At 36.9% G+C, this 21,494-nt stretch overlaps 1 protein-coding gene across 1 annotated transcript; it reads right to left on the bottom strand.

The window, feature by feature from the left end:
* Positions 1-12,636: 12,636 nt before the first annotated feature.
* Positions 12,637-15,352, bottom strand: LOC107815492 (caffeoyl-CoA O-methyltransferase 6-like). Its single transcript, XM_075218083.1, has 5 exons — positions 15,096-15,352; positions 14,681-14,760; positions 14,326-14,470; positions 13,621-13,752; positions 12,637-13,081 (listed from the first exon to the last, which is right to left on the bottom strand). The coding sequence occupies exons 1-5, from the start codon at positions 15,186-15,188 to the stop codon at positions 12,788-12,790; spliced, it is 744 nt and encodes a 247-aa protein (XP_075074184.1). The 5' UTR covers positions 15,189-15,352; the 3' UTR covers positions 12,637-12,787.
* Between the last annotated feature and the right edge of the window lie 6,142 nt (positions 15,353-21,494).

Consider the following 21,494-nt stretch of genomic DNA (forward strand, 5'->3'; position numbering starts at 1 on the left):
TATGCCATTAGCAGTTCTTCTTTTCCGCCGGCTCCCCGCAATTGGTTGCAGTATTTCTTAAGATGCGCAATGGGGTCACCGTGCCCATCGTATTTCTCGAACTTAGGGGTCTTGAAACCCGTTGGCAGGTGCACGTGAGGAAACATGCACAGGTCGGCGTAAGAGACGCTCTTTTGTCCGCTCAATCCTTGCATATTCTTCAGACTTTGTTCAAGGCTTCTCATCCTTTTGGCAATCTCATTTTGTTCTGCAAATCTGGGGTTCGGATCCTGCCCTGGTGTGAGCTCGCACTGAGGCGGTAGAGGATTAGTGCTGGTAGCGAACCTAGTTGGTTCCATTGAGAACGATGGTGCTTGGAATGTAAAAGAGGATGAGTCAAAGCTTGGCTTGTACGTGGTAGGCTGTGCTGTAACCGGGCAAGGCGATGCAGTAAAGATGTTCATGCTTGCATCAGTGGCCGACATTCGGGGATGAGGCTCAGAAGGCGATCCAGCAGAGAAGGCCGAGGTGGCTGGGTAACCGAATGGGGTAGCAGGGTAATTTATGGGGACATTAGAAGTCCCACTTGACCTGGAGAATAATTCAGGGAATCCGGGGACGACACTTGGCGGTTCTTTCCCATTGTTCCAGTCGTCCAGCATTTCCAACATGCGGAGCCGTAGGATTCTATTTTCCTCCGCGGTTGCGGATTCAGGTGTGAGGACGGCTGAGATTGAGCTTTCCTCAGAAACAGGGATCGTTTGCAATGGAATTTCTGAAGACATTTCCACACTTCCTTTTGACCTGGTGAAGTAAGTGTGAGTACTGCTTCTGGCCCTAACAACAGGTAGTTGAACACTTCTCCTTGACCTCGTGAAGTATGAGTGCGAGGCCAGACTTTCACCAAACCAACCGTCTTTTCAAAAACCCTGGAAAAATGCTCAATGACAAACGCACGGTTAATTTTGCAGCAAATAATAGATAGGTAATCGCACGTTGGGCATGATGCACCTATACGGTTAAGTGGATTACTATATGTTTGCTACGAGAGCATGCGTCATTCCGGCATTTTTCTCTTATTAGTTTTTCCCTTTTTTTCTTTTCTTTTCTTTTTCTCTTTTGTTTTTCTTTTATTTATTTTATTTATTTTGCAGTAAAAGAAAGGCGACCGGATCCGATGAGGATTGCCTACGTATCACGATGCCTCCGTGAATCAGATCATTACGTAGTTCGAAAAACACAAATGGGCGTAAGAGAAACAACCTCTTTATTGTTGAAACGTTCTATTACAAGCTACATTTTGCAAAAGAAAGAGCAAACTTGGAAAATGAACCTAGACTCAAAATAGACTGAAAATCACCTTGATGAAAAACAGGTAGAAGATGCAAAAATACAGATTTGACCTATGAATGCATTATGGTTTTAAAAATTGGTTTCCGCGGGGCATCGTTCGGTCTCGCCGCGGTCCTAGGCGTGAGATCCCTCTCAAGTTGCTCCAACTCGTGCATAGTCTGCTTGACATAACCCATTACTGCCGAGAGGACGGTAGTGCTGGACATGTTCTCACATCGTAGACATCGTCTGGTGACGGCATGGGCAATGGCCTTGATCCTATCTCTGGTTTGCTTCTTCTCTATGAGTAGGTGCCTTATCTGATCACTGCACGTCTTGAATACCTGCGAGTCCTGTATGTGCTGATCCCTCAGCTGCCGCACTTCTTCCTTCATTTGGGCTAACAAGTCGTAACAGTATCTACTCTCCATTTGGAAATCCCTGGCCTGCTTAACTGCTTTAAGCTCAAGTGTAGCCATCTCCCTCTTTATTTTGGAAACAGCCTTCTCGTGGTCACGTTTCAATTGGTTCAAACATCGGCGATGCTTATCTACTCTTGTTTCCCACCGTGCCTTGAACTCTGTCATGACCTTTTCGGATTCTTCTAACCTGTCTCGCCATTCCGTGATCTCTCTTTTCAAACCCTTTATCAAACGCTGGTCTGATTGACTTCTGGGTTGCTCATCAAGAGACAATCTCAATTTTTGGACTTGGGCCTTAAGTTCTTCATTCTCTTGGATCAACCTATTCTTTTCGCTTCGATCCGCTGCGATTTGTACGCTGTTATCGAATTTCAAACTATCTATTTGTAGCTTCAAATCGCCAATCTCTGCTCGATAACCCTTCTCTTTTGCTAACCAGTTCCATTGCCCTTGGGATGATTCTACGAAATCTTTGAGATGCGGCCTCTTAGCCGGTCTTTCGTAAGACAGGCTACCTCTAAACCAAGCGTGATATCCTGGGGTGACTTCCCCTTTTGCCGTATCGATCACACAAGTGTTTGCTGTCAGATGTTGGCATTCACTCCAGATTTGGCGAACTTCTTCTTCAGGGAAATGACCGTTCGGACTGATTTCAATCACTTGGGTACTCAAATCTTCATCTTTCGGTACCACTTGGTACCTCCCAAGTTGCCTCAAAACCCGATACGGTGCATAGGGTTGGATACTTTTCAGTCCCATCAACAGAAAGTGAGGCCGGGTTGCCGGCATGTATATGATTTCCTCGATAGGTGACCATCCGAGCGTCCATTGGATTTGGCTGGCAGTGAGAGTTCGGAGAAATGAGGTCCATGATGTGACTCCCTCAGGTAAATTAAGCCCTTTGATTCTCGTGTAGAATTCTCCAATACAAGTTTTCTCTGGCGAACCATAACCCAAAAGTGAGGAGCGATGGCATAAATGATCGGTCATCCACATTTGCAACAGTAGGTTACATCCTTCGAAGAAGTCACCCCTGGCTCGACAAATAGTGAGAGCCCGGAAAATGTCAGCCATAATCATAGGCGCCAGAGTACTTTTATCTTGGGTAAGCAAAGTACTGACAACCCCGGTTATTCTTAGATCGATGTTGTCGTCCTTCCTCGGGAACACTATAAGACCTAAGAAGGCCGTCATGAAAGCTAATTGCCTGTGTTCGTCCCATTTTTGCCGATTGCCTTTACTACATAGTTTGAAATCCAGCTTATTGAACCCGCCCTCATGACCGTATCTAGCATACATGAGATGGAGACTGCAAAAACCTTTGGCAAGATCTGGATGGTGAAATGTTCGGGGTATTTTCAGAAAATCCAAAAATCGGTGTACCGTGACGGCCCTAGGTGCAACCAAGTACTTGAACCTTAACAGAGCTTCATCACCCCCAATGTATCCCGCTATTTCCTCCAGCGTCGGGGTGAGTTCGAAGTCTGAAAAATGGAATACATTGTGCGCCGAGTTCCAGTAAGTGACCAATGATCTGATAATATCACCCCGAGGCTGAATGTCTAGTAAATCCGGGAGATTTTTCAGGTATTTCCTCACTTTGCCTTGCCCCTCTTTGCCTAAGTCGTTCCACCATAATCGCAACTCAAAAGGGATCTTGGTCATTATTGAAAACGATTCATTTTGTATCGTGCTCATCCTGCACATTTATTTAGGGTGATAACTTTGTTAGATTCAAAAATTAAAATTATCTAGATTTTTTGCAAAAACGGGAGGTTGGACCCGCCGAGGGTTGCCTACGTATCTCACCCCGTGCGAGAATCAAACCGGCGTAGTTCGGTCATATCGTGAATAGAGAAAATCAAACAAACCTAGCAATCAAGAATAAGTATTATTTTTGGAGAAGGATAAATACTAAAAAAATATATATTTTTTTTGTTTCTTTTTTTTTGTTGCAATATTTGGACTATTAGTCTGTATTTATAAAAGGGTACTACAAAAGAAACAACACATTTTTTTGAATTATGAGTTTTTCATTTTTTTTATATTTTTTTTTTAAAAATAAATACCCTTTTTTCTTAAAAAGAAAAGAACAATTTTTATATGTTTTTTTTTAATGAAGACAACTTTTGGTTTTTATATTTTTTAGAAAAATTCCAACGAGGTTTCGACACTACTTGGACATTGGTTTTATTTTTCCAAAATAAGTAATTATCTCCCTACGCTGCTATTTTTTTTTTTTTTAGAAACCGGTCAGCATGCGGAACCGAAGCAAATAAATGCGCAAAACAAATAGGATGCAGCAAGGTGGTCTTTTCATTTCAGGTTGCTTGTCCTAGACGGACCCAACCCCTGTGTTGAGCCCCCTAAGTCAAATGCAACATGATGCAAATAAGCGTTCCTACTAGGGATCCGGCATGAAGTCGAGTTATACTAGGTTCAAACCTTGGTATTTGTTCTAGACTGTGTACCCGAGCGGACAACTCGAGTCGAGGAGGGGCAACTTACCGGGAACCAAAAGGCCGTCCGGCTTCGTAACTTATCCGTCCTCTTTCTTATTTTGGGTATTGACACTAACAGAATAGGGAGTCTCGACCAGCGAGCTTCTCCCCGGAGGTAAGAAGAGAAAGGTTTCGGCACAGTTTATATACAGTTCAGATAATATCAAAGCGGTAAAAGACAACATTTAGCACATTATGCAAAAACATGTAATAAAGGTCAGATAATAAAGCCAAATATAACAATTATTCTAAGCTCGAATTCTTGAACCCTGAACCAGTGGTTCTGGGTCAGAACAGTCCCCAGCAGAGTCGCCAGAGCTGTCACACCTCCTTTTTGCGCGCCCGGCCCCGAAGGGTTAAAATGCGCGGGTGGAGTTTTTCCAATTTAAGTGACAATATTCGAAATGGGATTATTTATTTAATTCAGAGTCGCCACTTGGGAAAGGTTTGGCTTTTGGTGTCCCAAGTCACCGGTTTATCTTGAGTCCCAAATCGAGGAGATCTTCGACTTTTCCAAATGAAGTCTGCGAACCAGAAATTCTAAGTAAGGAACTCTGTTGACCCGAGGGAAGGTGTTAGGCACCCTCGAATCCCGTGGTTCTAGCACGGTCGCTTAAATTGTTACAATGGCTAAATATCTGATTTAAATACATGTTGTGACTTATGTGCTTTTATTAAGTTTAAACCGCTTTTATTATTATCATTTATTTTATAGAATTGCAACGTTGTGAAAATGCATCTCGAACCACGTCACAATCAATGCACCCGTAGTTGTTAACACATTTTGACTCCGTTGAGACTTGAATTTGGGTCACATCAATGTGCACCCGAATTTAAGAATATGATTTAACTAAGCCGCGCCTAAAGAGTCTAACGCGTTATTATTTTTGTAGAAGGCCATGAAATTTATTAGATGGCCTATCCTGAATTCCAAATAATTATCATGATTATTTATTGAGGGCCCCGCAATTTTGCATCTTTATTTGGCGAGGTTTATCCCTATTTTAGAAAGGATGTCCTAAAGTGGCTACATTTCTAATGCTTTTGTCTCTAGAACTAGAAGAAAAGGTATATGCTAATTTAACTATATGCTTTTGCCGAATCCAGATTTTAGCTAATCATCCGATTAATTATTTACGGAATGAAGAAACATGGTACCTCATGAAAACATGCTTTGAACTTGATAAAAGAAAGGTATATGAGATTGACGAAATGCTACGACTGTTACAAGAGCTCCCTAACTTTAACTTATTCGGATAAGATTAATTAAAACCCCTTATTAGAAAATGCGACTAAGGATATTAGAAACGCATCCTATAAAACTGCCTAACGAAACTGAAACTCAAGAATCTGAAATTATATTAGCTTTAGCTAGATTTAAGACAGCCATTTGCCCTTACATATTCGAAGCATGCTGAAAGAGCGAGTTTGAGTTAGCAATTGTATTAAAATGGCTGCACATTTCATGAATTGTATTTACATCTATGTACTACTAAACGAATAAAATGTCACAGTTTCAGATTGGCATAAACTTTAATTAAGTACAACCTTACTAATGTGTCTCTATTAGGCTAACAGACCAAGAAACTGCATATCTTAACAACATAAAAATTTCATAAGCAATACAACAGGTGATTATAACTCCTTCAACTCTTTTGATTCATGCTTTCATTGTTACATCAAATGCGAATCTTAGTATGTACCTGGATGTTGGATACAACAGAAGAAGCAAGGGGTCAGTAGGGCAATAGAAGCGATACCAAACAGCAGCAGTAACAGCAGGTACCAAATAGAACAGAATTCCCAGTGCAAGAGGCCAGTAAAGCCAATGGAGGAGAAGCAGAATGAGACAGATTCCCAGTAGTAACGGAGTCAGAAAATCAAGCAATCCAACTCCAGGAGAAGCCAACAACACAAATCCAAACAATAGACTTAACTGACACTTGAAGGAAAACAGGACTAACTTGGACAGTTTGAACAAAATGTGAATCGAACAAACAGTAAGAAGAAAGACAATTCCTGATTTTGTGATATCCCTTTCCCTATCTCCTTTCTTTTCAAGTTCTAAGACCAATCTTCAGTTTTGAAATTTTACTGAAGTTACTAAAAGAAATCCCTTCCAGTTCCTGTTTTCAGAAATTGAACTCTCAGATGTCCCTCTTAGTGTCTCTCTCTATCTCTATATGCTTTTTCTGTTTATCTCTATCAGCTCTCTCTTTCAAAACTCCTCACAGTGTGTGTATTTTTCTTTTCCAGTTCTGATTCTCTCTATCCTCTCATTCTGTCTCCTAATTCTGTATATCCTCCTTTTATAGGCCTCAACACTATCTCTTTTAACAGCCTGTTTTCAGAATATCCCAGTACCCCTCCCATGTGCCTTCCATTTTCAATTCCAACTTTAGCTAATTAAATATTAAACCCCATCAACATTCCCTGGCAGATTTAACTTTTGCAAGGTTTAAATACTTCTATAAACTAAAGCAAAGTATGGGCATAGGATGTATCTGACAGCATATGCTGTCAAATTGTTTAAAACTTAACAAAAGCCTTTATGCAGGTCACAGGCTGTGCACAAAGCACATGAGGTGCACCAATGCACATGCTGTGCACGAGTGCACATGCCTTCCAATTCATAATTTAAACACAAACAATCCTTTTTACATTAACTGATCAATTCAAACAATTTATAAGTAAGCAAAACTGGTTCTTAATTGACTCAAGGCAAATGTTCATCAGAAGCAAATCGATTTACTTTGTTCAGACAGTTGAAACTAATTGACGACACATGTCGACTCGACTATATTAGCATTAACATACACAATCGTAGCCAAAAATCAGACATTTAAACAGTATCGATACATGGTTCGAATTATACTGACTAAGCAGAAATACACTCGAGGAGTCAACTAGTCAGTCCAAACTTGAAAATCAGCTACTTGCACAACATTTACATACACATTATCAGAACAAATGGAAAGACTTATTCAAACAAACAGAAGTTCAGGCAAATGGACAAACAAAAGTCGGTAAAATTAATACAAATATGAACAGACTTTAAAAACAAATCAACGGACTAAAACAAAAATAAAGAAAAGGAAACAAGACTCACCTCAAATCTTTGAAAAATCAAAACCTCAAACTCGGACTCGGACAAACTTTCTTAAGGCTGAACGGACTTTAATCGAAGTGTTTCTCCAATGAGAAACACTTTGATTAAAGTCCATCAGACCTTAACCTCTTTGGTTTGAACCGGTTTGAACCAGTGACGAGGGACCTTGTGGTTTCAAAACTCAGATCTAATATTCGTGCTTCCCTGGTTAGATTCGGACCAAACCAAGTATGGTTTGGTCACGAGGAGGGTCCGGGGAGTGTCTGGTATGAAGCTGGGGTTGGTTGGTGTAGATCGAGTTTTGACTCGAATCTTCAAATGAAGATTCGAGGACCTGGGGGGTGATTCGAAGTGTGTGGTTGGTAGATTTAGGTTCAGGATGGCATGGGGGTTCTATGGTGTTCAGGTGGAGGTCATCGGCGTTTAGGCCGCCGGGTTTCTGGTGAAGGTGTGCAGGGGCGGCTAGGGTTCCGGGGTTCTTTGTGAGGATGATGAAGGGCAGGGGTATTTGGACAGGGGGTGGGGTATGAGGGGCAGCTTATATATGGAGTGAGTGGATGGACCTCAGCCGTTGGATGAGGCATGATGAAAGGCCAGGATCCTTCCACTCGAGGGAAACGGTGTCGTTTCAAGTGTTGGGGGCAGAGTTGGTTCGGGTAACGGGTCGGGCAAATGGGGTTACGGGTGAGAGATTCGGACCGTTGGATCGGCTTGGTTTGGATGGTTGGGATGGATTGGCCTTGAAACGACGTAGTTTTGGCGTTAAACTACGTCGTTTTGATGCCTGGGGAGTGGGCTGTGTGGACCGGTGGATTGGGCCATTCATTTGGGCTTCAGTTTTCAAATGTTTTGTAACCCAAATTCATTTTAAAACAAATTTTCCCCCTTTCTTGTTTATTTCTAATTTCCTAAATACACACCCTAATTAAATAAAACTAGACCATTAATTAACCACTTAACATATTTATTTCACGCATATAAAATGTTAAAAGAAGGTAAAATTAAACAGGGTGGCGAATCAGGACAAAAGAAAAAATGCGTATTTCTTTGTAATTTTCCATCTAACAAACGGGTCATGGTTTAAATTACGCATGACACATACATTTTTAATTCTTTTGGAGCGATTGTCGCGTAAAACAAAAATCACGTGCTCACAATGTCTATTATAAATAGTAGACTTATCATCAAATTGAATGCAAATCCTACCATCCGGATTTTGAGTAACATGCGAAAATTCAGTATTTGACAAGTCGTTACTAATCTGACTTGGGGATATAACCGAATTTAAAGTCCAAGTAGTTGAAAAATTAATTTCATCCCACCTAATAGGTCTCCTAGTGGTGACCTTGGACCTTGCAAAATTGGTTTCTACCAGTATGGTCTGATCCGATGTATCGTATAACTTACATCTAGGATTCAAAGTAGATAATAATTTAAAATAAATCCTATAAGACAGACATATAAGTTCAGAACCAGGCGCATAATTATAACCATGCGTTTTTACATTTAAAGTTAAGGCATTAAGAATATTAACATCAGAAAGAGATAGTTGCAGAGTGGGTTGAGTATTAAAATATACTGGACCATAGGCCACAGTAGATTCAATCGAACCCATCAGAGATTGTCTGAAATTCAGATTTCTAGCATCTCTAAGAGCTGCCAAAAAGGTCTCTGGTAACCCTTTAAGGGTTAATGGTTTAAACGCAATTTGAACCATACCAATATGCAAGTAATGATAATGATGTTTGTATAAGTTAATATCGTGTTTGTTTAACAAACGAATAGTCTGTTCAGAAGAATTTAAAACCAAAGACTGTTCAGTCGTTTTTATCAATTGTTTTGAAGAAAGTTTATCAAATCAACCATAATCATAAATGGTTTTTATAGAAACTTTAGGAATCGTCCATTTATTTAACAAATCAAGGTTTTGAGGTATATCTACCTCTTCAAGTCTAGTACCTTTAATACTTGTTTCTCCTAGATCCATTCAAAAAGTTTCATATCTATGTTGAATATTTCATATCTATTACATATTTACCATGAAAGTCCCTAGGCTCTGATACCATTTACACCAAGATCAGGGTAGGCAAACGTTTTAATACCTAAAAGAACCTGTCCCTGTATATATTGGAGTATATATATATATATATATATATATATATATATATATATATATATATATATATATATATATATATATATATATATATATATATACACTATACTATATATATAGTATAGTGTATTATATAATACACTATACTATACACTTAGTATATATATACTATACTATACTATGCACTAAGTATTAGTGCATTAGCTAATATTATATCGAATATAGCTTTTATTTATATATATATATTAATTGATATAAGTCAAGACGTTTTAATTTATTGTTAATATATATACATGCATATGAGTAGGTTATAAGTCGATGAATCAATTTACAAGTGTATCAATACCTAAAAGAACTCGTCCCTGTGTTCCGAGCGCTTCATGTTCTTATATATATATATACACACTATATACTATATTATACTATATATATCGAATATACTATACTATACTATACTATACTATACTATACTATACTATACTATACTATACTATACTATACTATACTATACTATACTATACTATACTATACTATACTATACTATACTATACTATACTATACTATACTATACTATACTATACTATACTATACTATACTATACTATACTATACTATACTATACTATACTATACTATACTATACTATACTATACTATACTATACTATACTATACTATACTATACTATACTATACTATACTATACTATACTATACTATACTATACTATACTATACTATACTATACTATACTATACTATACTATACTATACTATACTATACTATACTATACTATACTATACTATACTATACTATACTATACTATACTATACTATACTATACTATACTATACTATACTATACTATACTATACTATACTATACTATACTATACTATACTATACTATACTATACTATACTATACTATACTATACTATACTATACTATACTATACTATACTATACTATACTATACTATACTATACTATACTATACTATACTATATGAATCAAATTACAAGTGTATCAATACCTAAAAGAACTTGTCCCTGTGTTCCGAGCGTTTCATGTTCTTATATATACATATATAGACACACATGCACGCTTCGTAGTACTGCTTAACTGCATATATAGCATGTTAGAGTATATTTTAGTCTATTCATCCTTTGTATTACAAAAGTGTTAGCGGGTTACATTTATATTATTTAGATAGTAAATACAAAAGTGATTTTTAATTTTGACCATTGTTGACCCTGAAAAGAGACCAACTTTGGTCGCTAAATATACATAAATTTAAATTAGCGACCAAAGTCGGTCGCTAAATTTAAATCAGATTTATTTATATTTTATATAATATTTAAAATAATAATATAATTGTTAAACGTTAGAACTCGGTCCCAGATTAGCGACCAAAGTTGGTCTCTATTTTCGTAAGCGACCAACTTTGGTCGCTAAATTTGAATTATATTTTTTTATATTTTATAATTTTTTTTAAATAAAAATATAATTATTAAAATTTTATAACTGGGTCCCATTTTAGCAACCAAAGTTGGTCGCTATCTGCTTACCCCTTAATTAGCGACCAACTTTGGTCGCTAATTTTAAATTTTATTTATTTATATTTTATAATTTTTTTAAAATAATATTATAATTATTAAAATTTTATAAGTGGGTCCCCCTGTAGCGACCAACGTTGGTCGCTAATCTCAATATACCTTTGACCAAGCAAGTCTGATCAGTCCGGTCAATATTTTGACAAAATTAGCGACCAAGTAGCGACCAACATTGGTCGCTAATGTATATCAAATAATTATTTTATTATTTTCGCCAATTTAGCGACCAACTTTGGTCGCTTTTCTTGACAGACCAACTTTGGTCGCTAAAGTTTGATCGCTTTTTTCCGGAATTCTAGTAGTGTGTATGTTTGTTTTGGAAAAACAATGCAACAATGTAGAGAAGACAAGAGATATTTTTTGTGTGTGTAAAAATGAGGCCAAGCCTCTAAATTTATAGACAATAAAAAAGTAAGATGAAGAGGTGCAATCCAAGAGATATTTTCCATTTTTCCTTCACAACCTTTAGAAAAAAATCCAACAGTTTGGAATGTTAGTTTGATAGAGAATATTTCTAATTACTCCAATCAAGATGTCTAGCATGAAAAGAGTAATATATGTGGCCGAATAAATAGAGGAATTTTTTTGTAAAAATTGCTTAAATTTTGTCGTGTATCTTAATTAGGGAAATAGAGAACCTCTCGAGCTATGACTTCATATATTATTTCACTCACATTCCAATTACTTTTAAAAAGTTTAGAAATCTAACAACTAAATTTGGCTGGTCGGTTTATGCCATTCGATTCGAGTTACCAAAAAGGAAGTGATGTATTATGATGCACTAATACAAAATTGGAGTACGATAAGTACTTAAAAACAAATTATCATGCGGACTTAAGCGAAGAAAAATATAAATGAAAACTTGTAATGGAATATATGCAATAAGAGGACTTCAGCCCAATTGGTGGGGATAAAAATAGAAAAAAAATGACATTGAATAGCCGCCGTAAAAATAATAGCAGAAAAACTTAATAAAATTTATATAATTTTTGTATATATACACATTCCGTATGTTATATATAAATTTTATACATTTTTTCGGCTAGCAAATATAAATAGTTTCTGTCGTGGGTTACAAGTGAAAAGAGAGGACTTTGTTCCAATTATTTGGGCCATTTCAAATATTGCACTATGTAACATACCCGAATGCCGAAAGAAAACCCTTAGAAGTAATTCAGAAAATGCTTTTAAATTAGTAATTCATAAGCTGCAATAGCTAGAAAACTACTTACCTCTTTCATTGTTCAATCTTAGTGCTCCCCTTATATTGCAAAGGTACAAGAACAGCTAGCGGCTTTGGCTTTAATTTTCTGGGGGCGCTAAATAATGTATTATCTACCATGGGATTAAAATTAATAGGCAGCAGCTCCCTAAAGCTCTCAAAAAACTTGTAGTACCTACTAGGTAAGGCGGAACCAAAATTTAAAACTTATGGATTCGAGGTTCTAGTCCATTTAAGTTTTATATTAATAATTTGTACATATAGAGCTGCACTTGCCAGATCTTTCTTGAAGAATTCAAATACATTTGCGGAGGATAAAATATCATCTTGTAAATAAACTTTACTCAAGCCGAATGAGACAAATCTTAAGTATTTGTTACAATTTCAGAAGTACAATATTTGAAATACAAATATATAGAAATATTAATAGCGATAATAGTCATGAGATACAAAATATTTATTCACAAATCAAAAGAAAAACAAAGGTAGTTGGATAAAAAAAAATCAGCTGATGCGGCGGCACAGGGTAATTCCATCTCCAACGGGAAGCATGCAAATCTCAATTCTTGGATCAGCTGCCAATGCTTTGTTAAGTTCCAATACGAAATCCCTATAGTACCTTACGTATTTCCTCATAGGGGCATCAGGTGGAGCTGCCACAGAACCATTCCATAGGGTGTTGTCGTAGCCAATCACACCACCAACTTTCACTAATTCTATTATCCTCTTGTGGTAGTTGATGTAATTGTCCTTGTCAGCATCCACGAAAATGAAATCATACGTGCCATGATTATTTTTCTGATATATTAAAAAAAACAATTCAAATGAATCATTATGTAGTCTAAAGAAATTTAAACATAAAAGGGTCATTGGATTTTATGTATGCAAAAAAGTGGTGAAGCCAAAAAAATTGATTCCGAAATATTAACTTTTGCCGAACCCGCAAACACTTAAATCTCTCTATAATAGTTTTGTTTGTTCCAATATTTTTTAGTTGTTATAGTGAAGTGCTATTATAGAGGACATACATTATAACATAATATAATAATCGGTTCGAGAAAAACTCCCTAAATCTCCCAAGTGGCGACTCTGAAATAAATAAACAAATCCCGTTTCGATTGTCCTTTGATTGGAAAAACTCTTTCACCCCTCGCGGGGGCGGAAAAAGGACGTACATGTGTTGTCTTCCCTCGACACTGTTGGGGATTATTTTGATGGGATGGAAAATCTATCAGACTAGGACTTTAACTTTTATAGTGAATAACTATCATATAGGGATGTTATTATAGAGAGGTATGATTGGCGCAGAATATAGAAGAGAGATGCGTGAAACTTACATCTTCAACCATTAAATCAAGAACAGGTAAAGCAGGACCTTCTCGAAAATCAATCTTGTGAGCCACGCCAGCCTTTTGGATTACGGGCAACCCGATTTCGTAATTTTCCCTGTTAATATCCATTGCCAATATCTGCAGAATCAAATAAAAAAAAAAAGCAATTATTTCCTTAATTGTCCCTGGTTTTTCTTTTGTTCTCAAATCCGATTTTGCTCATTTAATAGTCCGAATCATATATTTGAAATGGTTTTTGTTGATATGTTTTGGTCATGATCCATAATAGGCAAAAGTGGCGTGCACGACTTATAATAACTTGTTTTGGTACGTGGTCGTTGAGGCGACAATATTAATCTAGTAAATAAAATGTTACATTAACTCGAATTATATAATATCACTAGCTCAAATTTAAGTGACCCCTAATTAAATAATTACTGATGTTTATTAGACATTAAGTAGTTTGATTTAAGTGCAACTTCAATTTGAGTAAAATCCTCCCCTTATTATAAGGATCACAGATCTGAAAATTTTCAAAAGTTGAATGAGGTTGTGCCTAAAGTCAAATATCCACTTGTCCTCATAGACTTTTCTGCTCTTATTTTTCTTCTACGTTTTTGTTTTATTTTATTTATATTGTGGGCAAGTCTTTTCAAGAGGATGCAGTATGTGAATATCTTAATTGATCATTATCCAAATGAATGTATATACCTTTCCATCATGGGGAAGAGCAAGAGCAGTAGCAAGGAGGGAGTAGCCAGTGTAAACACCGATTTCCATGGTGTTTTTAGCATTGATCAATTTCAATAGCATGCTCAAGAATTGTCCTTCATCCGCCGAAGTTGTCATTAGATTCCTGTTTCCAACAAATATGCATACTATTCAGTAACAAAAAAGAAAAGAAAAACTTTTACATGTACTATAATATAGTATATACTATGTTGCTCGGACTATCCGACAATATCGATGGATGAGTGCCTTTTTGAAGAACCCGACATGGATGCGGCAACTGTTTTAGAGATTCCGCACAACATAAGTTATATATATATATATATAATAAACTTACCATGGATGCTTAGCAGTCAATTCTCTGAGCTCTTTCATGGGTTCTGGCTCTCTTGGGTATACGCTGGTCTCAAGTATGTACTGTAACACGTAGCAACCAATGATCATCAGCCACGAAAAACAGTTACTTTGTCATAGCCAGATTCAAAATATATATTCAAATTTAATGGATCCAATTTTTTATATCCTTACGAGTAAACTCTTTTTATTTTTATAATTACGGGTTCAAAATTAGAATTTTTTGGAATATATATTTTTTGTCAAAAATACTAGTTCAGTTGAAATCATTATTTAAAAGTTCATCCTCATTCGGATTATACAGTGACTATGAAATATCATCTACGTATTATAAATTATTTAAAATTCTGAATCTATCTCTGCATGTACTTAAGAAAATTTTAAAGAAATTGTTATACCTGGTAAAGAGCATCACTTTGTAAAAGGCTCTTGTGGCCAACCTCTTGGTGTTTGGCGACCTGATTTTCCTGTGCTGCACCGTTTTCAGCCATGTTAATTTCTTGAGTTTTTAACTCTTGCAAATTCTGCTCGCTTTTCCTTTAGCTTTTCTCGTTTGTTTTATTTGCTTTCTCTTAATTTCCTTTCCTTTGGTTTCAGATTTTTGAAGGAAGGGAATGGAAATATATATACTATACTCTATAAGGATAATGGATGCTAGGTGTCTGAATTAGACGGGTTGAATTTATTGACTGAACCAAGTAAGGCTTGCATGAACAGAGGCAACCCACCAACTAGACACAAAGTTGGTGAGATTCCTCCGTGGTGTGATTCTAATATAAAATGGACCCCACATGCGGGACCAATGGAAGTTGTTGCAATGGAATCTCAACCACTAATTCCTATAACGGAAAATTTTATTTTGTGTCTCATACAACTGACATTAGTTGTATGAGGTATCTTTTTTGTCTCACAGTTTTTTGAACCCAAATTTATGTGGATCTAGAAGGGTAAGATTGGAGTCCACAAATTTATGAGACAAAAAGGAGTCTCACGTAACTAAAATTTCTCCCCTATCATGTATGATGACGTCATGGAAACGTCATATATCTTAATTTAAAGGGTTGGATTGGTAAATTTTGACGCATGATTGTTTTAGTTATTTTCACGTTACACATAAAATACAGAAGAAAAAAAGGAGAAGATCGGCTAGGAGTGGGACGTGAAATAGGTAGACAAAATACAAAAGAAAAGGTAAAGGTAGCTGCTGGTTGGTAAAGATAGCTGTAATACACTTTTCATAGTTTTTTTGGTAAATAAGTTTTGAGAATATATTTGGATTTCTTAAAAGCAACTATCTAAATGATTAATTTTTTTCAAAATACGTTTGCAAATACCACCCAAAATTCTCATAACATCAACCGAAAACCAAATAAAAATATTACTAAATAAGTGGATAATTTAAATGAAGAAGAAAAAAAGGGGACAAATATAGGTTAGTTCAAAGTAGGCGAAAGAGAAATTTGCTTGTGAAGATTTGGTCAGTGGTTGGTGGAAAAAAAACTTTTATTTTCAATAAAATTTTGATAGAATAACAAACAATTATGCTAAAAGTTGGTAAAATGGTGACCCCATTGACCACCGTCCTCTTCGACTTTTCCATTCTCTCTTCTTTCTTTTAGTTCTTTCTTTTTCCCTCTATATGGTGAAGCCAACTTTGACTTTCTTTTTGTGTACCCTTTAACCGTTATTTTCTTCAGAATAGTTTCAGTGAGTAGGAATTTAAAGCAATCCCTCTGTTCATATACTTTGTTCCAGGAATCCCTCTGTTCATATATTTAAATTTTGAAATTACATTAAATATTCCAAAGATATTACACTCTATACCTCCAGATTTTCTCATATATTCTGAAACATATCAGAATATTCTAATTTGGAATGCAATCCAAATCGAAATATACCACAATATTTAAACTAGAAATAACACAATATTTTAATCTGGAGTATAGTATCCAAACCAAATATTTCATATTATTTTAATAAAAAATATAATATTTAAACTAAACATATTGTAATATTCTAATTTGGAATATAGTATTCAAACCAAATATATTATAATATTCTAATTTGGAATATAATATTCAAACTAAATATACTATGGTATTTCAAATTGGAATATAGTATCCAAACCAAGTATACCGTAATTTTTTAATTTGAAATAAAATATTCAAACAAAATATTCCACCATTTTCTAATTTGAGATACAATATTAAACCAAACATACGACAATATTGTAATTTGCAATACAATATTCAAACCAAATATAATACACTATTCTAATTTTGAATAAAAATATCTAAATGAAACATACTATAATTTCCTAATTTAGAATACACTTTCTTTATTTTGAAATATAGTAGGTATACAAGGTAAAATAAATTTATAAAGTAGGTATACAAGATAAATAAATATTATAAGTGTATATGGTGTTAACTGGTGTCTCCGGTGGACATACTTCATAAATTTTCCTTTCGTAATTGGCTGTAAGTTATACATCCTTGTATACGGTTAAAATCGAGCATATATGATTTTATTTGCTCGAGGGTCTGCCTCGAGGTTAAGTTCATATTGAAGCGAGCTCGAAGACACGAAGACCGAAGGATCGATATCGGGCAAGACCAACATCGAACAACAGAATAGCGAGATATCAGTGATCGACCATAAATCTCGGCGGGAATCTCGGAACCGACAGAACCGCTAACGGTTATTGATATCAATCATGGATTTTACCTCCGAGATTAAAGTTATACTTTATTTGGGATTCCTCTACTCTATAAAGAGGAATCATGTTCATTTGTACATAGACTTACTGAGAAATAATAATACGCTGCTCTTTTACTTGCTTATAACTTACTATTATTCTTATTGTTCTTAACGCTTGATCTCGAGCATGTTCCAATTGAGGTCGCTAACTTGCAATGATACTGGTTTGGTTATCTTAATCATTTAATTCATTTATTTATCTAGTCATTTATCAATTGGGGTTGAATCAGATCACGTATCTTTATAACCACATTACAAGTTTAATTGTTACTCGTAATTCGAGGTAAACAGTTTGGCGTCCATCGTGGGGCTAAGAATAATAGTGATTGTTCAGTGCTAATTTGGTATAACACACTAGTTTACACTTGTTTCTTGTTAAGAATTTTGTTTTCAGGTTAATCATGTCAAACTCACAAAATGTATCTACACACGGCGACAACGGCCTCGGACTCCATAGAGAAAATGAGAATGTTATCGCCCCAGGAATCGAGGTTTTCTCATATTTTGAAACATATCAGAATCCCTCTGTTCATATACTTTCCCTCTGTCGAGGTACACAGGGCAGAGGAAACGAAGGAGTCAGTCTCCAAGTAATATTTGAAATGTTGCAAGCCCAAAAAAACGCCATTGACCAGTTGCAAAATCAACACGGGGTACCAAATAAGGTCGAACAAGAGGTTACTCATCGTACTGAGCTAGTGCCTGAATGATCGGGTGATAATACTTCGACAACCGATCCTGCTATAATGAGGATGCTCGAGGAGCTTACTAAGAGGATAGAATTGGAAGAAAAGAAAATCGAGGCCAACAACAAGAAAGTGAAAACTTACAACTCTCGAGTCGATCAAATACTGGGGGCACCACCAATCTTAAAAGGATGGATTCCAAAAGGTTCATACAAAAATCATTCTCTCTGAGTCGTATGCCCGATATACCTAAATACAATGGGATCTCTGACCCAAATAAGCACGTTACTTCTTACACATGCTCCATAAAGGGAAACGACTTGGAAGATGATGAAATTAAGTTTGTAATGCTGAAAAAGTTCGGGAAGACCCTGTCGAAGGGAGCTATGATTTAGTATCACAACTTGCCACCGAATTCTATCGATTCATTCATCATGTTAGAGGATTCATTCTTAAAAGCACAGGCTGGGTCCATAAAGGTTGCAACGAGAAAATCAGACCTCTTCAAAGTGAAGTTGAGGGATAACGAGATTCTAAGGGAATTCGTGTCTCGATTCCAAATGGAACGCATGGAATTACCACCAGTTATTGATGATTGGGCTGTTCAAGTTTTCACCCAGGGATTAAATAAGCGGAGTTCGATCGCATCACGTCAGTTGACATATAATTTAATCGAGTACCCAACTGTGACTTGGGCAGATGTCCACAACCGATACTAATCAAAGATTAGGGTCGAGGATGACCAATTGGGAGCCCCCTCAGGTTTAGTACAACCAAACCGATCGACAGGTAAAAATCAGAGAGATGGTGATAGAGAATCAAGGTCGAATAAAGATCAGTACTAGCCATATGCTGCAAATCGGAGGAACAATGGTCCGGGACGCAACTCTGCCCGGAACGATCGAAGGAGTGACCAAGGGCAAATTTCTTGGGGACTTATGAGTAAAATCGATTTCGACAAATATGCATATCCCACAGAAGCGCCTCGGATATCGGAGTATAATTTCAGTGTCGATGTATTGGGGATTGTATCGGCTATCGGAAGGATTAAAGACGCCAGGTGGCCCAGACCGATCCTTCTCAAAGGAACCTAAACTTTATGTGTAAATATCATGGCACATATGGCCATATGACCGAAGACTGCAGACAGCTAAGGGAAGAGGTAGCTCGATTGTTCAACGAGGGCCACCTTCGAGATTTCCTTAGTGATCGAGCTAAGAATCACTTCAGAGAAAGAGAAACCAACAGAAAGAACAAGTAGGAAGAGCCTCAGCATGTTATTCATATGATCTTCGGTGAGGTCAACATCCCGTAAAGGCCTATATTCAAATGTACCAAGGTGTCGATACACCAGAGAAAAGCGAACTCGGGATTATGTGCCCAAAGGCATCTTATCGTTCAATGACGAGGAAGCGGAAGGCATTTCTCAGCCGCACAATGACGCCTTGGTAATTTCTATTTTGTTAAATAAAATTCAAATTAAACGTGTTCTAGTGGATCTAGGTAGATCAGCAAACATATTCAGATCGAGGGTCGTAGAGCAGCTCGGCCTGCGAGACCAAATTGTGCCTGCAGCTCGAGTTTTAAACGGCTTCAACATGGCAAGTAAAACAACGAAGGGGGAGATAATCCTACTAGTAAACGTGGTCAGGACCATCCAAGATACAAAATTCCATGTCATCGAAGGCGACATGAGATATAATGCACTACTCGGAAGGCCCTGGATCCAAACATGAGGGCAGTACCGTCGACCCTTCATCAAATGATAAAATTCCTCACAATAGATGGTGTGAAAATAGTTTACGGGGAACAACATGCTACAAAGAAAATGTTTGCAGTCGACGAGGTGACGCCGATATCAACACCTTTGGCCTTAGAAAAATTGAGCACCAAAGATAAGCAGACGGCAAAATAGCAATAACCGTCCCCAGCCTCGACCGAATCGGAGAAACAAGTAATCGAAGAAGAAGAAAAGGATTTCCTTACTCCTCGAACTTTCGTTGTTCCCCAAGAATCAGATGCAACCAAGTTAATGGCCAAGGAGTTGGAACAGGTGATACTAATCGAGTATCTACCCGAACGAAAGGTATACCTAGGAACGGGGTTGACCGCCGAACTTAGGAAAAAATTTATTCAATTTCTTATTGATAACATAGATTGCTTTGTATGGTCCCGTTAGACATGACAGGGATCCCACCGGAGATAACAACTCATCGGCTGAGCTTTGATCCCAAGTTCAGACCAATAAAGCAAAAGAGAAGAACCCAATCCGAGGTAAAACACACCTTCATAAAGGACGAGGTAACCAAACTTCTCAAAATAGGATCCATTCGGGAGGTAAAATATCCCGAATGGTTAGCTAATGTAGTCATAGTCCCCAAAAAGGGAAAAAACTTAGAATGTGTGTAGACTATAAGCACCTGAACAAAACATGTTCAAAAGACTCCTTTCTCTTGCCTAACATCAATCGCATGATCGATGCCACGGTTTGCCATGAGATCCTTACCTTTCTCGACGCCTATTATGGGTACAATCAAATCCGGATGGACCCAGAAAACCAAGAAAAGACTTCTTTAATCACTAAGTATGGAACTTACTGTTACAATGTAATGCCTTTTAGGCTAAAAAACGCAGGAGCTACATACCAACGCCTAGTTAACAAAATGTTCAAATTACAGATAGGTAAAGCGATGGAAGTTTACATTGACGATATGTTAGTTAAGTCCCTGTGCGCAGAGGACCATTTGACTCATTTGCAGGAAATATTCGAAATCTTGGCAAATTCCTAGGATTCATGGTATCAAATCGGGGAATCGAAATCAACCCAATAAGATTAAGGCCATCAAGGATATCACCGTCGTAGATAGTGTGAAAGTCATACAAAGGCTAACCGGACGGATAGCTGCCTTGGGCCGATTCATTTCGAGGTTATCAGATCGAAGCCATAGGTTCTTTTCCTTACTAAAAAAAAAATGATTTCGCATGGATCTCGAAATGTCAGCAAGAATTGGAGGAATTGAAGTGATACTTGTCGAGCCCACCTCTGCTCCACACTCTGAAGTTAGATAAGAAGTTGTACTTAGACTTAGCAGTGTCCAAAATAGCAGTAAGTGCTGTACTAGTTCGAGAAGAACAAGGTACACAGTTCCCTATTTATTACGTAAGTCGAACCTTAGGAGATGCTGAAACTAGGTATCCACACTTTAGAGAAATTGTCACTTGCATTAATAAGCACATCTAGAAAAGTAAAGCCATATTTCCAGTGTCACCCAATATGTGTGATAACCACTTATCCACTCCGAAATGTTTTGCACAAGCCCAATTTATCGGACCGATTGGCGAAATAGGCCA

Source organism: Nicotiana tabacum, chromosome 7 (genome assembly GCF_000715075.1).
Source record: "Nicotiana tabacum cultivar K326 chromosome 7, ASM71507v2, whole genome shotgun sequence".
NCBI lineage: Eukaryota > Viridiplantae > Streptophyta > Magnoliopsida > Solanales > Solanaceae > Nicotiana > Nicotiana tabacum.